Here is a 17,142-nt window from a genome sequence, read left to right as displayed (position 1 = left end):
AACAGGTAGAGCCTTCAGGAGGACGAGACGCTGGCTTTAGAACACGAGGCTAACAGGTAGAGCCTTCAGGAGGACGAGACGCTGGCTTTAGAACACGAGGCTAACAGGTAGAGCCTTCAGGAGGACGAGACGCTGGCTTTAGAACACGAGGCTAACAGGTAGAGCCTTCAGGAGGACGAGACGCTGGCTTTAGAACACGAGGCTAACAGGTAGAGCCTTCAGGAGGACGAGACGCTGGCTTTAGAACACGAGGCTAACAGGTAGAGCCTTCAGGAGGACGAGACGCTGGCTTTAGAACACGAGGCTAACAGGTAGAGCCTTCAGGAGGACGAGACGCTGGCTTTAGAACACGAGGCTAACAGGTAGAGCCTTCAGGAGGACGAGACGCTGGCTTTAGAACACGAGGCTAACAGGTAGAGCCTTCAGGAGGACGAGACGCTGGCTTTAGAACACGAGGCTAACAGGTAGAGCCTTCAGGAGGACGAGACGCTGGCTTTAGAACACGAGGCTAACAGGTAGAGCCTTCAGGAGGACGAGACGCTGGCTTTAGAACACGAGGCTAACAGGTAGAGCCTTCAGGAGGACGAGACGCTGGCTTTAGAACACGAGGCTAACAGGTAGAGCCTTCAGGAGGACGAGACGCTGGCTTTAGAACACGAGGCTAACAGGTAGAGCCTTCAGGAGGACGAGACGCTGGCTTTAGAACACGAGGCTAACAGGTAGAGCCTTCAGGGGGACGAGACGCTGGCTTTAGAACACGAGGCTAACAGGTAGAGCCTTCAGGAGGACGAGACGCTGGCTTTAGAACACGAGGCTAACAGGTAGAGCCTTCAGGAGGACGAGACGCTGGCTTTAGAACACGAGGCTAACAGGTAGAGCCTTCAGGAGGACGAGACGCTGGCTTTAGAACACGCAGTGGTGAGACTTGCAGCTTTTATCAAGTCAGAGGCTAATCTTAACCTGAGAACCACTAGGCTAACCCTAACCCAAACCTCAGAACCACTAGGCTAAACCTAACCCGAGAACAACTAGGCTAACCCTAACCCTAACCTGAGAACCACTAGGCTAAACCTAACCCGAGAACTAGGCTAACCCTAACCATAACCTGAGAACCACTAGGCTAACCCTAACCCGGGAACAACTAGGCGCGAGACTCATGTGGCTCGCCAAGCCTTCATTAATAATTATTATCAATTATTATGCCCCAATAATTATTAGATAATGCTTATTATCATATTTACATAATTCATACAAATACTCAAAACGGTTTATATTTAATTTATATTGCTAAAGGGCTGGAAACTGTCACCAATCTGCCAACACTGCTAGTAATAGTAGTAGTAGTAGTAATAGTGGTAGTAGTAGTAGTAGTGGTAGTGGTAGTAGTAGTAGTAATAGCGTAGTAGTGGTAATAGCAATAGCTTAGTAGCGTTCATCAGCGTTCGGGGAGTGAACGCTGATAGGCTGTCAAAGCATCACGCGAAATTCGCAGTAAAGTTCAAATACTCAAACTTTGAAATAATCAGATATTTTCAACGTTGAATCACGGTTATTTCACCGCGCTTTCTGCGATTTGCGCCACAGTTTTTTCCGGCAGAAAATCCGTCTTTATTCCCTTTGTTGCGTTGACTTTGTATGGATTTGTGCCGCGCCTTAGTGAACGCACCTGGGAGTGAACGCACCTGGGAGTGAACTCTTGGCTTTGTGTGCAGTAATATTTCAGCCACTAAACAACTTCTACAACCTCTAACCCGAACCTGAGAACACCGGACTATAGAGCGGCTGCATGAATCACAACACAAAGGTTAGCTTAGTAGTGAGAAGTCATCATTAGTTAGTACTAGGTCATCATTAGTTAGTACTAGAGCTCCTTATTAGTCAGTACTAAACGTCAAGGTCATCATTAGTAATTAGACACAGAGCGTTATGTTTTCAGGGACCTGGTGGTCCTCATTAGTTAGTACTAGGTCATCATTAGTTAGTACTAGTCACAGAGCTATCTGTTCAGGGACCTGGTGATCATCATTAGCTAGTACTAGAGGTCGTCATTAGTCAGTACTTATCGTGGAGGTCATCATTAGTTAGTACTAATCTTGGAGGTCATCATTAGCTAGTACTAGAGGTCGTCATTAGTAGTCAGTACTTATCGTCAAGGTCAACATTAGTTAGTACTAATCGTGGAGGTCATCATTAGTTAGTACTAGCACAGACTTATGTTTTCAGGGACCAGGAGGTCCTCATTAGCTAGTACTAGAGGTCATCGTTAGCTAGTGCTAGAGGTCATCATTAGCTAGTACTAGAGGTCATCATTACCTAGTGCTGGAGGTCATCATTAGTTAGTACTAGTCAGAGGGTTGTGTGTTCAGGGACCTGGAGGTCCTCATTAGCTAGTTAGTTATCTGTTTTCAGGGACCTGGTGGTCAGCATTAGTTAGTACTAGTCACCTGGTGATGTCCTCGGTGAGCTGCGCTGGGTCTGGGGGGTAGAACTTGACGCTGAAGGTGAACTCGTACACGGCCCCAGAGACGTGCTTCCTGATCTCCTTGGCCGCGTCCAGCCAGGTCTGGTGAACGGTTGGAGTGAATGTTAGTTTGGACGCTTTTCATCATTTCTGACATTATCAGTGGTTCAGCTGTCAGGTGGACTACCTTGTTGGTGGGAGTCTCCCAGTTAGCCAGGCCAAAGTAGTCCTTCTCCACCAGGTTGAGGTGGTCACACACTCTGGTGAGCAACTCCTGGCCTTTGGCATGTTTCTAAAGGACAGAGAGAGAGAAGGACATATACACAACGACAGGCAGACACAAAGAGAAAGATTGGTAAGTATTCAGGATCAGTACATCTGTGCAACTCCATACATTCAGAACGGAATTTAAGACACAGAAAGTAGAAAGATACGAAGGATGAAAGAAGAAATTGACTTTTCTTACATCAAGTTCACACTCAAACTCGACGTCATCCAACAGAATCACTTTGCACTGCATGTTTTTTAGTTTTCTAGAGATGCTGGCCTCCTCTGTCTTCTTCTGGGCTTCCTCCGCTGGAGACTGGTCCTTCTGGGATTTGCTCTCTTCTGCAGTCTTGTCCTTTTTCTGGGATTTCTTCTCCTCTACAGACTTGTCCTTCTTCTCCTTCTTCCCCTTCTCCTTTTTCTTCTCCTTTTTCTCCTCCTTCACTCCTTCCACTGCAGGTTCTGCTTCCTTAGCGTCTGGTTCCTCCTCCTCCTTCACGACGGGCGCTGGATTCTCCTGGTTCTCCTGCTCCTCCTCCTTCACCACCTAGACAGCACAGCATCATACTCAGGTCAAACAAAGGTCTGGTGTAGGCTACTGCTGATCGTAACATCCTAATATCTAGCATCATGTTGCACGGGTTAATCCAACTGAAGACAAGAATGCAAATGTAGCTTGAAGATGATATGATATTACATAAAGCAAGATGAGGATAGTGATACAAATCTAGTATTAGCAATCGTAGCCCCTCTGGGCTGCTTCTCTTGTTTGATTGGTTTATATTTGCATGAGCTCTCAAAGTGTTTAGGTCACCACAACAGAAAGCGTTGTCCTTCTACCCTGCCTACCAGCCTCACGTTTCCTGTGTCTCCAACACTACTTCGTGCGACATCTACCGGGGCTCAGATCTGAACCGTGTGACGCTCACCTGGTTCTCCGTGCAGTCGATGGAGTTCTGCTCGGCTGGATGTTCTATCTCAGGCTCCGTCTTCAGCTCCGCCTCTGGCGCCGCGATGGGAGCTTTCACCTGCTCCTCGGTTGTCCCTTTCGCCTCCTTCTGTCCTTTCTCCTCCGCCTTGTCGGCCTTCTTCACAGCAGGCTTCTCCTTCTCCTCTTTCTTCTTGGCCTCCTTTAGTTTCTCCTCCTTCTTCTTGGCCTCCTTTAGTTTCTCCTCCTCCTTCTTCTTGGCCTCCTCTTTCTTCTTGGCCTCCTTTAGTTTCTCCTCCTCCTTCTTCTTGGCCTCCTTTAGTTTCTCCTCCTCCTTCTTCTTGGCCTCCTTTAGTTTCTCCTCCTCCTTCTTCTTGGCTTCCTTTAGTTTCTCCTCCTCCTTCTTCTTGGCCTCCTTTAGTTTCTCCTCTTCTCTCTTCTTGCCCTCCTTTAGTTTCTCCTCCTCTTTCTTTTTGGTCTTCTCCTCCTCCTCTGCTTTCCTCTTTGCCCTCTCCTCCTCCTTCTTCTTGGCCTTTTCTTCCTTCTCCTTTTTCTTCACCTCCTTCTTGTCAACCTTTTCCTCCTCCTTGCTCTCCTTATTTTCTGCTTCTTCCTTCTTGTCCTTCTCCTCAGCTTTGGGTTCCTTCTCCTCAACTATGGTCTCCTTCTTGTCCTCAGCTTTGGGTTTCTCCTCCTCAACTGTGGTCTCCTTCTCCTCCTCAACTGTGGTCTCCTTCTTCTCCTCAGCTTTGGGCTTCTCCTCCTCAACTGTGGTCTCCTTCTCCTCCTCAACTATGGTCTCCTTCTTGTCCTCAGCTTTGGGCTTCTCCTCCTCAACTATGGTCTCCTTCTCCTCCTCAACTATGGTCTCCTTCTCCTGTTTCTCCTCCACTCTCTGCTGTGCAACGTCTTCCTCCTTCTTTGCAGCTTTTTTCTCCTCCTCTTTCTGCTTCGCCTCCGCCTTTTTCCGACTGTCTTTTCTTTTCCTTTTACCTCCCTTCTTCTCCACCTTCTCCTCCTCCTTTTCCTTCTCCTCGATCTTCTCCTCTTTGTCTTTCTGGGCCGGTTTTACCTCCGCCTTCTGCTCCTCCCCTTTGGCCTCCTTCTTCTCCGCTTTGGCCTCCTTCTTCTCTGCTTTGGCCTCCTTCTCTGCTTTGGCCTCCTTCTTCTCTGCTTTGGCCTCCTTCTCTGCTTTGGCCTCCTTTTTCTCCCCTTTGGCCTCCTTTTCTGCTTTGACCTCCTTTACTGCCTTTGCCTCCTTCTCTGCTTTAGCCTCCTTCTCACCTTTAGCCTCCTTCTCTGTTTTGGCCTCCTTCTCCCCTTTGGCCTCCTTCTCCCCTTTGGCCTCCTTCTCTGCTTTGGCCTCTGCCTTCCCCTCTTTGACCTTCTCCTTCTCCTCAGCCTTTGCCTCCTCTACCTTAACCAGTACTTTCTCCTCTTTGTTCTCCTTCTCCTCGCTGACCTTCTCCGCCTCGAAGCCCTCTCCCTCGGAGCACTGGGAGCGCCTCTTCATGAAGTTGGAGAAGAGGCGGGAGAGGCCTTTCCCGGCCGAGGTGCGGGCCCGGGGCCTCAGCTGCACCTCGTCAGCGGCCCCAGCCTCCGAGGCCGGCTCCGGGGCCTTGCTGCTGGGGGCTCCCTTCTCTGCTGCTGCTGGAGCGGCGCTGGCGGACGCTGGCTCTCCCTTGTTCTCCTTGTTCTCACTCTTCTCCTCCTTCCCTGGGTTCTCCTCCTTCCCTGGGTTCTCGTCGTTCTCCGGCTTCTCCTTGTTGTCCTGCTGGGGCTCCCGTTGGGGTTCGGCACTGCCGGACTTCGGCTTTCCTTCAGTGTCCGCCTCGCTCACCGCGCTCGCCTCTGTTGTCATGGTAGCCACTGGGATGGGGAAGAACGGGAAAGGCAGGGAAGGTCAGAGCACGGCTCAATGGGTTAACGCGCTATATTTGGAACACAACATCCCAAACATGCAGACCTAGGCTACAATCCCGACAAGTAACTTGGTACCCACCCAGCACCGCAGGGCAAACACAAGCTGTACATCACCCCAGCCCTGTAGCTAGTGTGCGTGTTGTCATGTTTTAGTGAGTGTGTAGTTATGTTTGAGCATATGTGCTGGTGTAGGCGTCCAAGTCTTTTAGTGTGAGTTTGGGTTTTAATTGTTTAATTGTGATTTTGTGTGTGTGCAAGTGTGGTTGGGTGTGTGTGTAATTCCGTTTTATTGTGTGTGTGTGTGTGTGTGTGTGTGTGTGTGTGTGTGTGTGTGTGTGTGTGTGTGTGTGTGTGTGTGTGTGTGTGTGTGCATGCATGAGAGCTGATTAATTATTCTCCAAATGCTCATTAAAATATTGGAAGACAATGGAGGTCTTTCTGCTCTGCGGCAGCTTATTAGGACATCTCCTCTTCATCAAACCCAGACAAATACCCTGCCTCCTCTTCATCACACCCAGACAAATTCCCAGTGTCCTCTTCATCAAACCCAGACCAATGCTCTGTCCCTTCTTCATCTAACCCCAAACTCCTCTTCATCAAAATTAACCATTGTGTGTGTACTGCAATGCTTGCGTATTGCATATGTGTGTACTGCATCCATGTGTGTGTATACTGCTTGTGTGTGTGTGTGTGTGTGTGTGTGTGTGTGTGTGTGTGTGTGTGTGTGTGTGTGTGTGTGTGTGTGTGTGTGTGTGTGTGTGTGTGTGTGTGTGTGTGTGTGTGTGTGTGTGTACTGCACATGTGTGTGCTGCCTGTGTGTGCTGTGAACATACACATGCCGCCCTGCAGCCCAGTGACATAACCCCAGCGCTCCACTCCTAGGCGAAGTGTAGACAGCAGTAAAACCACAGATAGCTCAGTGCTGCCCTGCACTCGTGATGCACCTCTGAGTCCAGAGTCGAGCCAGCGGCCGACGGGGCAGGGTGTCTCTGTCTCCAAGACATATGTAGGCTAACTCCAGGCTGGTCTTGGACCGTTTCTTCAAATAGACAGAGGGCGAGGGAGGGAGAAAGGGGGAGGGGGGAGACAGGGGGAGGGGGGAGACGGGCTGAGGAGACAGGCAGGCTAATAGGCCAATCATCCAGATGTACAGCCCCCACTATGCATACTTCTATAGAAATATAGTATAGAGCAGTATTTAATGTAATAGGACAACGGGGAGGGGGGAGAGGGGGGGGGGACAAATCCTCTTCAGCACTCCCATTGTTTGTCCTGGGACCAGTAACTGTGTCACTAATCCAGGGTCCCCCTCCCCCCTCTACAACTCTCAACCCCCCACTGGGCTGTGTCCCACCCAGGTCACAACACACACACAACCATCCAATCAGGCACACACACACATACAAACATCCAATCAGGCACACACACACACACACACACACACACACACACACACACACACACACACACACACACACACACACACACACACACACACACACACACACACACACACACACACACACACACACACACACTCTGTGCATGCATCAGTGGTCGTGGGTCCTCTGGGTATTTTAGCGCTCCGTCATGTGAACGGTGATGTCAGGAGGCAGACGCCTCCCTGATGGAGCAGCTGTGGTCGCTGCCTCCTCCATTTTGAGTGTTCCACCTAACATCTCTCTAACGGCCAGCTGAGCAGGTCCGGCCCGTGACCGATGGGGACGGAGACGTCCTCCTCCTCAGATCCGTCAGCCATCATTAAAATAGGCGACACACTTTTGATTAAGGGGGAGATGATGGAGGAGAACGCAGACATTTGTGTCTAGGAGGGAGCCACTGATTAGCTAAATAATAGATGAGGAGGGCTGCTCTCCAGCAGACCTGAGCTCACAAAGAGAGTTCATCTGGTCCACGGGGGGGCTCGGCCTATCCTAGCCCCGGATACACATGCTATCACCGCAGCTGAAACTAACTCACATTACATGTATGGCTGTTGATATATTTCTGAGGCATAATTTACATTTATTTTTGATGAAATTAAGGCAAAGAAAATTGCCTTCATTTCAAATGATTAAAGGGCAATCATTTATTATATTCAATAGTAGATAGTTTTAAAAAACAAACCAAAAAAGTCAAGTGGGCTACCATATCTCCCAGTAGACTACCATATCTCCCAGTAGACTACCATATCTCCCAGTAGACTACCATATCTCCCAGTAAACTACCCTACCTACCAGTAGACTACCATATCTCCCAGTAGACTACCATATCTCCCAGTAGACTACCATATCTACCAGTAGACTACCATATCTACCAGTACACTACCATAGCCACCAGTGGGATCTTGTACCCTTTACATAAACATCAAAACATGAATTCAATAGATTCTAAATAAAGCTACCGTATTTTCCGGACTATAAGTCGCGGTTTTTTTGTAGTTTGGCTTGCCCTGCGACTTATATTTCGAAGCGACTTATATGCCAAAATTGTGCGTACATAATCCTCGGCCGCAAGAGGGCACCGTCATTCATTAGGCCTACAACTGAACGCTGCAAGCCTACTGCACCACCGAATAAATTATATTCTCGTCCTCAATGTCCTCCGGTTCAACCAAAGCTACCCCAGCCTTAGCTGCAATTTTGTGCAACATAGCTGTCACACATCACAGCGCATGACTTGGCCGGCGAAAACTGGAGCCCTCCGCTGGACTTGTGAAGGCATCTGACCGCGGCGCATACGCGTCCGGTGGAATCCCGGTGTCACTGAATTCGGTATACTCTCAGAACTACGAGGGACCGACACACCTATATTGCTATTGCAATTTCATTCAGTCTCATCAGACTAAACGTTCTTGTTTAAATGTTTAAAAATAAATGCGACTTATACACCGATGCGACGTATATATGTTTTTTTCCTCGTCATGGAGCATTTCTTGACTGATGCGACTTATACTCGGGAGCGACGTATAGTCCGGAAAATACGGTATGCTTGGCTTAGAACGCACAGAAAGTGCTGTCTGAGAGAGAGAGAGAGAGAGAGAGACAGAGACAGAGACAGAGACAGAGACCGAGAGAGAGAGGGAGAGGGGGAGAGAGAGAGAGAGAGAGAGAGAGAGAGAGAGAGAGAGAGAGAGAGAGAGAGAGAGAGAGAGAGAGAGAGAGAGAGAGAGAGAGAGAGAGAGAGAGAGAGAGAGAGAGATGAAATAAGCTGAGTGGAGATGAGAAGGCTGAATTGAAAAGAGCTTGCAGATGAGGAGGTATAAATAACTCCATATGCTGGGGGGCAGACACTCATTAGCGAGCCTTTCTGACAAGTGCACATCTATTAATGTTCCCCCCCGTGCCACACACATCCATGCAAACACACACAGGCTCAAGCTGCTCTAAGCTACTACCATTGATTTGCATCTGAATTTGAATAGTGTTGTCTACCTTCCCTGACCAATCAGAAGAGAGGATCCCCCTCGTTGGACCTGCGCAGTCAGAGGAGGAAACGAGGCTTATGGAATTAGAAGAGTTTAGAGGTAATCAGGCCTCAAGTGACCAAGAGAGATTATCTCCCTCTATCTATACTCATCTATGCACCAATATCTCCATCATCTATCCATATGTACTCATATCTCCATCTATAATCTATCCCCATCAATGCCCACATATCTCCATCTATCATCTATCCATATGTACTCATATCTCCATCCATCATCTATCCACATGTACTCATATCTCCATCCATCATCTATATGTACTCATATCTCCATCTATCATCTATCCCGATCAATGCACTCATATCTCCATCTATGTACCCATATATCCGTCTAGCTATCCTCATCTATGCACTCGTATCTCCATCTGTGTGTTTGTATATCAATGATTTCTAACCAACGCAGTCGATTCGTCGTCCCTTTCGTCCGTTATCATAACGTGGCAGCTGATTGGACATTGTGGTAGACATGAACGATGGTGTCTTCTTGTGTCCCTACCCTCCCTTCGAGGCGCCCCTCTCCAGGGCGGGCTGAAGAGGGGTCTGTGTACACTAGGGGACCCCGAGTAGGGCTCCTCTAGCTCCTAGCAGGGCCTGTGCATCGCGAAGCCTCCACCCAGAGACTGCAGACATTTATGGAGCATGGAAGTGTTATTCCTTATTTAGATAGATACTGTATGCTTTTTTTAGCCATTGTATAGTCATTTGTCGTGAGATTATTGACATATTTCGCATTAGGGCAAATGCTTACCGTGGCAAAACATACGTTTCTATCTATTTAGGAGTTACCGGACTACGACAACCCTCCAGCCTTCTCAATATGGCGATGTCTCACCAAGCGCTACACTGGTAGGACCCTTATGGTAGGCGTGCAGGCCAGGGATGCCTTCGTTTAGAAAGACAGTATTCTGTTTGCTTATGAGCGACCCACTGCTGTTTTCATATTAGCCTTCAACAGGAGCTTTGGATTATTTTCTTATTTATATTTCCTACTTTGTCTCCAAAGTGGCAGTGATTGTTTTTCTTTTAGATAAAATCATTAATGAGCAGGTAGGGAACACATCCTCCTCTTGGTAGATGCTTGCAGGTAGTCCGTGGAAACAGGGTCTCAAACCCACAACCTTTTGCACGGCGATCCAACACCGTGACCGCTTTAACCTGCCTCCTCATTAGATAATGTCGTGGTTGATTAATTTATGAGTGATTCATATGCATTGGTTTAAAAAGTTACAGATTTGGATGAAGAAGATGTTGGTTCAGATCTGGTCCGCTAAGCATTTAATGTTGGTGGAAAGAATCAGGCTAATTTGTACCAACAAACAATACTTATTACTAATATGAGCCATTACGAACAACTACTCTACTAATACGAACATTAACCAAGACTAACAACTACTGTACTATTACTAATACTAGCCATGAGTAACCACTTCTCTACTAATACCAATACTAGCCATCACTAACCACTAGTCTACTATTACAAATACTAGCCATGACTAACCAGTAACCACTCCTCTACTATGACTAACCACTCCTCTGCTACTACTAACCCTAACCCTACTCCACCACTCCCACCCTAAAAGCCTGCCGAGCATATGAGCAGTACAGGACCAATCAGCGTCATTAAGTTAGCAATAAGCCACATAAAGGCTTCTCGCTCTCTCCCGGCGTAAGGCGATCCTCCAGTCCATTGTAACCTAATCAATACGGCAGATGGGCCGTCCCCTGACGCTGCCGCCTAAGGGGCTCAGGGAGGCAGGGAGTGCTGCCATTGATTTGAAAGCTATTCCAAATCCATTCCCGGCGTCATCTCAGCCCGGGCGCTGGGCTCGGAGTGCGTTCCCGCCGGGGCGCGTCCGGCGAACGGCGTTCACCGGAGAGTGTGTCTCGTTTAGCAGAGGGTTGGGTGGAGTGGCGCCCGGCTCCACCTTTTACACCGTGGGTGGAGCACAACAAGCGCAGTTTGCGCACCTCCGTCCGCTGGAGGCTGGGGACGGAGCAGTCCCCGCACTAATGAGTCATAACTCCCAAAAGAGGATTACACCATGACCTCACTCTTGCACAGCAGTGCCAAAAACATCCTACACATCACGTGCCCATGTAAAGCCGCGGGCGCGTGCGTGCCAGCGCACCGTCCACGCACGCGCCAGGGAGACTTGAGGACGCCTTCATCACCTCCTCCTCCGTGGAAGAGGAGACGGTCACTGGCACATGATGCTGGATCAGTTCAAAACAAGGGCCAGACCCCAGCCGGACGGGACGCTCTTCAATGATAGTCTGTCTCTCTCTCTTCATCCATCTCGGCTCTCTCTTCATCTCTGTATGTCTCTCTATCTCATCTCTTCATCTCTTTGACTCTGTGTCTCTTCTTTTCATTCTCATTTCATTCACTTCATTCTCGCTCAATCTCTCTGTTTCTGACTCCATCTCTCTCTCTCTCTCCACTCCTCATCTCTCGCTCTCTCTTCATCTCGCTCTTCATCTCGTCTCACACACACACACACACACACACACACACACACACACACACACACACACACACACACACACACACACACACACACACACACACACACACACACACACACACACACTATATTCCTCTGGAGGTAAACAAGCTCATGTCAGAAACAGAAGGATAAATCAGCGCTCATTGACGGAAATCAGAATTACCTCTAACAATTGTAAACCATGTTAAAACACATTTAATTCACATCTTTGAAATGATATTACAGCTTAAAAACAACCAATCATTACCGTGATCAACTTTCTGGGGATGAATGATCTTTTGTGCAGAATGTTCATGGAATGAGATCATATTAATCTATGGATTAACGTTATAGGGGCTGTTGTTTCATCCCGTTTATCTCTCACCAACCACTGCACTTTATAAACTTTGCTTTATCGCATTATTACCAAAACTAGTTTACGTTAACTTTAATTAAATCGTTAATAGCAAACGGCGACTCCAGCTGCTCCGGGTTTATATTAAGTTATTATCTATTGTCGGATTTTTTTTTTATAAAGCCGAACTATTAACTCATTCCAATATTCTTTATAACTTTATATTTGATGAGGGTAACTTTAATAGATAGTAATACTAAGACATGAGGCCAACGTTGGACCTTATGATGACAACGTGCCGGGGGATTTAAACTCTCACACACTGTGGAAATGGCGCCGAATCTAAAACACAACAAATAAACACAACCGGATTGTTTTCCGCATTAGTTTACGTATCGAACACCGCTTACCTATTCTACGATTATCATCCACGAAGACCGAATTGTGCGAATTCCCAAAAATCGTGATATTCCCTTGACCGGAGAACAGCTCGAGAGCGACGCACGCTTTGTTGTGCTCGTGGAGCGTCCGACGCTCGTAAAGGGGCGGAGCCTCGGACCGGGGAGTGCGTTCACGCACACACTAATGCAACTTTTGCATCGCAGGCTGACCCACACACAGAGACACACGCATAGAGATACAGAGAGAGAGACACACACACACGCACACACACGCACACGCACACGCACACACACACGCACACACACACACACACACACACACAGACACACACAAAGCTATTACGCAAGTTTAAGTTACAAAGAATACAACTTTTGTTTCTATTAATGTACAGCATGATTATATTATTATTATTTAATTCCATCATGCACAAATAAATTGCAACTTCCATGATCCCCATCCAACCCCAAACCGTGGTGCATCTCTAAACTCGTTGAACTCACATTAAGCCTTCACGTTTCAGTTAGCCTCTCCATGCTTCATTCAGTCTCCAAAAGACTCCTACATTCAGAAGCATGATGAGGACGCTCCCTTCAGGCTGTGGGTGCTTTTACAAGACTTTGTGTGCATGTGTGTCTATATACATTATAAAGACACACACACGCACACAAACACACACAAAGACAGTATATGCAAAGACCCCCTAAACAGGCCACTTGGCTCCGCCCATCTGCCTGACCCCATTAGTGCATATAGGCTGGTGGTGGGAGTGTGTGGGGGTGGGGCAGGTTTATAACCCCCAACAGTACCGGGTATAGCCAGGGTGGACACCACCGCGGTGCCCTCCCTGAGGTTCCTGTTACACTGATGGCTCCTGGCATCCTGACAAATCACCATGGTGACTGATTTACTTTCAATTCAAAACACAATTGTGACGTCAAAATACGGTCGGGTGCTGAGGGAGCTTCCGTGAACCAGACCCATGTGAGAGAGGAGGCTGGGGAAGAGGCTGACCGACCGGGCACTGCTCTTCCTGTCTGAACGTGAACCAGACCCATGTGAGAGAGGAGGCTGGGGAAGAGATAGACCGACCGGGCACTGCTCTTCCTGTCTGAACTTTGCCCTTCAGTTATTCTGGATAATCATTGAGCTGTCGTTATCTTCACACCAGCACCGTAGAATGCAGACAGCCTCGTTAGTCTGGACCGCGTCTCCAGTTACAAGGGATCGCTGTCCCTGGTGTTAATCATATACTACTACTACTACTACTACAGCTCCTGATATACTACTACTACTACTACTACTACTACAGCTCCTCATATACTACTACTACTACTACTACTACAGCTCCTCATATACTACTACTACTACTACTACAGCTCCTGATATACTACTACTACGACAGCTCCTCATATACTACTACTACTACTACTACTACTACAGCTCCTCATATACTACTACTACTACTACTACTACAGCTCCTCATATACTACTACTACTACAGCTCCTGATATACTACTACTACTATTACTACTACAGCTCCTCATATACTACTACTACTACTACTACTACAGCTCCTCATATACTACTACTACGACTACTACAGCTCCTCATATACTACAACTACTACTACTACTACAGCTCCTCATATACTACTACTACTACTACTACAGTTCCTCATATACTACTACTACGACTACTACAGCTCCTCATATACTACAACTACTACTACTACTACAGCTCCTCATATACTACTACTACGACTACTACAGCTCCTCATATACTACTACTACTACTACTACAGCTCCTCATATACTACTACTACGACTACTACAGCTCCTCATATACTACTACTACGACTACTACAGCTCTTCATATACTACTACTACGACTACTACAGCTCATCATATACTACTACTACGACTACTACAGCTCCTCATATAGTACTACTACTACGACTACTACTACAGCTCATCATATCCTACTACTACTACTACTTCAGCTCATCATATACTACAACTACTACTACTACAGCTCATCATATCCTAATACTACTACAGCTCATCATATCCTACTACTACTACTACTTCAGCTCATCATATACTACTACTATTGGCTGACTCATTAATTCCCTCACCCTCCACCTCAAGCTGGTGTGTGGTGAGCGTTCTGGCGCCGATTGGCTGCCGTGCATCACCCCAGTGGGGGCTACACACTGCTTAGTGAGGTCCCCCCCTTCACTGTAACGCGTCTTTGAGTGTCTAGAAAAGCGCTATATAAATTCAATCCGTTATTACTACTACTACTACTACTACTACTACAGCTCATCATATACTACAACTACTACTACTACAGCTCATCATATACTACTACTACTACTACAGCTCATCATATACTACAACTACTACTACAGCTCATCATATACTACAATTACTACTACTACAGCTCATCATATACTACTACTACTACAGCTCATCATATACTACTACTACGACTACTACAGCTCATCATATACTACAACTACTACTACTACAGCTCATCATATACTACAACTACTACTACAGCTCATCATATACTACAACTACTACTACTACAGCTCATCATATACTTCAACTACTACTACTACAGCTCATCATATACTACAACTACTACTACTACAGCTCATCATATAATACAACTACTACTACTACAGCTCATCATATACTACTACTACGACTACTACTACAGCTCATCATATACTACTACTACGACTACTACTACAGCTCATCATATACTACTACTACGACTACTACTACAGCTCATCATATACTACTACTACAGCTCATCATATACTACTACTACAGCTCATCATATACTACTACTACTACGACAGCACCTCATATACTTCTACTACTACAGCTCATCATATACTACTACTACTACCACAGCTCACCATATACTACTACTACTACTACTACTACTACTACAGCTCATCATATACTACTACTACTACTACAGCTCACCATATACTACTACTACAGCACCTCATATACTACTACTACAGCAGCTCATCATATACTACTACTACTACGACTACTACAGCTTGTGACCTCCCCTCACTGGAGCAGGAACGCAGAGAGGGGGGGGGGGGGGGGGGTGACATGAGGGGTGTTGCCTAGAGACTGTGGCCCCGCCCCGCCCCTGAAGCGTGGAGCACCTGCTGCCAGGAGGACCCCAGGAGGGAGTGGAGGAGGGAGGAGAGGAGGAGAGGAGGAGGAGGAGGAGGAGAGGAGGAGTGGAGGAGAGGAGGAGGAGTGGAGGAGGAGGAGGAAGAGGAGAGGAGGAGAGGGAGGAGGAGGAGAGGAGGAGTGGAGGAGAGGAGGAGAGGAGGAGGAGGAGAGGAGGAGGAGGAGGAGGGAGAGGAGGAGGAGGAAGAGGAGAGGAGGAGAGGGAGGAGGAGGAGTGGAGGAGGAGGAGGAGGAGGAGGAGGAGGAGGAGGAGGAGGAGGAGGAGGAGGAGGAGGAGGAGGAGGAGAGGAGGAGGAGGAGGAAAGGTGCCTCCGTTTCCAGAGACAGGCTGGAGACAGAGACTGATAGAGCCCACCACACAAACACAGGCGTGTACACACACTGTCTCGCACAAACAGAGACATGTAAGTCACACACTGACATGTACACACACTCACACACAGGCGTGTACACGGACACACAGACATGTAAACACACACACAGGCGTGTACACGCACGCACACACACACACACAAACACACACACACACACACACACACACACACTCACGTAGGGACACAAACACAAAACAGTTCTCTCTCTCTTGCCCACTGAGTTGTTTTTTTCCTTTTGACTCTTCGTCTTCCTCTTAAGGCCACTGGGCCATTATATAATGTTCTGTAGCTCGCCAAACACACACACACACACACACACACACACACACACACACACACACACACACACACACACACACACACACACACACACACACACACACACACACACACACACACACACACACACTCCCTGTGCTGCCCTCCCTTCTCTGTTCTTGTGTAAACAGCATGTGAAGCTTTTGGACGTATTAATAAAAGAAGTCGCTGCTCCTCGCGAGCGCCATTATGCTATGAAGAATTGATGAAGCACAATGTTCTCCGCTCCCTGTCTGCCAGAGAGGAAGAAACAGGCTCCCAGCCGCACAAATGATGCTCCTGGATCTCACGTTCACGTTTTACAGCTGCAGGGTCTCATTCTTAACACAAAGCTCCATTTCACTGATCCATGAACAGGTTTTGCAATTAAATGTTGACGGAAAACTTATGTTTCCCCGTTTCCAAAACAATAGATGGTTTATCCACCGTGGAGTTTATCCGTTGTACTCACGGAACATCGTCGATCGCCACCTGGTGGCAGACGATATGAGGACTGAGTAAATATGGTGCCTTCCTTCTATTCTTCCATGACTTCTTCCTCATTATTCTTTTGTTTTAGAGGCCAATGCTAATTTCCATAGCTCTGTATGTTTTCTACTTACTACTAATTACTCTTATAATTGTAATTGCCATACACAAAAAAAATAATTACGGTAAATTAATATATTTTTCTGCAGTTCTTAGACTTCAAATTATCCTATGGAGCCAATAGCCGGTTCACATACACGCATTTATATATTTTCAGTATTGGCTTGATCAATAGAAGAACAATTGATCATAAATCAAGGAGAATGTGTCGTAATTGCAGACAGGCTGTTTTCATACTTAGGACCTGCCAGTCCACATCGTACAGCTACATACAATATATATTATATAGGATATTTATAGGATATACACTCACCACATAGGAGGGGTCAG

The 17,142-nt window shown here is 47.2% G+C and overlaps 1 protein-coding gene across 1 annotated transcript in view; it reads right to left on the bottom strand.

The window, feature by feature from the left end:
* Positions 1–17,142, bottom strand: part of LOC130384210 (uncharacterized) — a 38,735-nt gene extending 21,593 nt beyond the window's left edge. The window contains exons 1-7 of the mRNA XM_056592314.1: positions 17,126–17,142; positions 16,676–16,695; positions 4,660–5,525; positions 3,658–4,602; positions 2,928–3,275; positions 2,649–2,753; positions 2,445–2,563 (exon numbers count right to left, since the gene is read on the bottom strand). Of these exons, the coding sequence (XP_056448289.1) occupies positions 2,445–2,563; positions 2,649–2,753; positions 2,928–3,275; positions 3,658–4,602; positions 4,660–5,525; positions 16,676–16,695; positions 17,126–17,130 (2,408 nt within the window). The 5' untranslated portion in view covers positions 17,131–17,142. The remainder of the gene's footprint in view (positions 1–2,444; positions 2,564–2,648; positions 2,754–2,927; positions 3,276–3,657; positions 4,603–4,659; positions 5,526–16,675; positions 16,696–17,125) is intronic.

This window comes from Gadus chalcogrammus, chromosome 6 (assembly GCF_026213295.1).
Source record: "Gadus chalcogrammus isolate NIFS_2021 chromosome 6, NIFS_Gcha_1.0, whole genome shotgun sequence".
Taxonomy (NCBI): domain Eukaryota; kingdom Metazoa; phylum Chordata; class Actinopteri; order Gadiformes; family Gadidae; genus Gadus; species Gadus chalcogrammus.
This window is presented reverse-complemented; position numbering and strand designations above follow the sequence as displayed.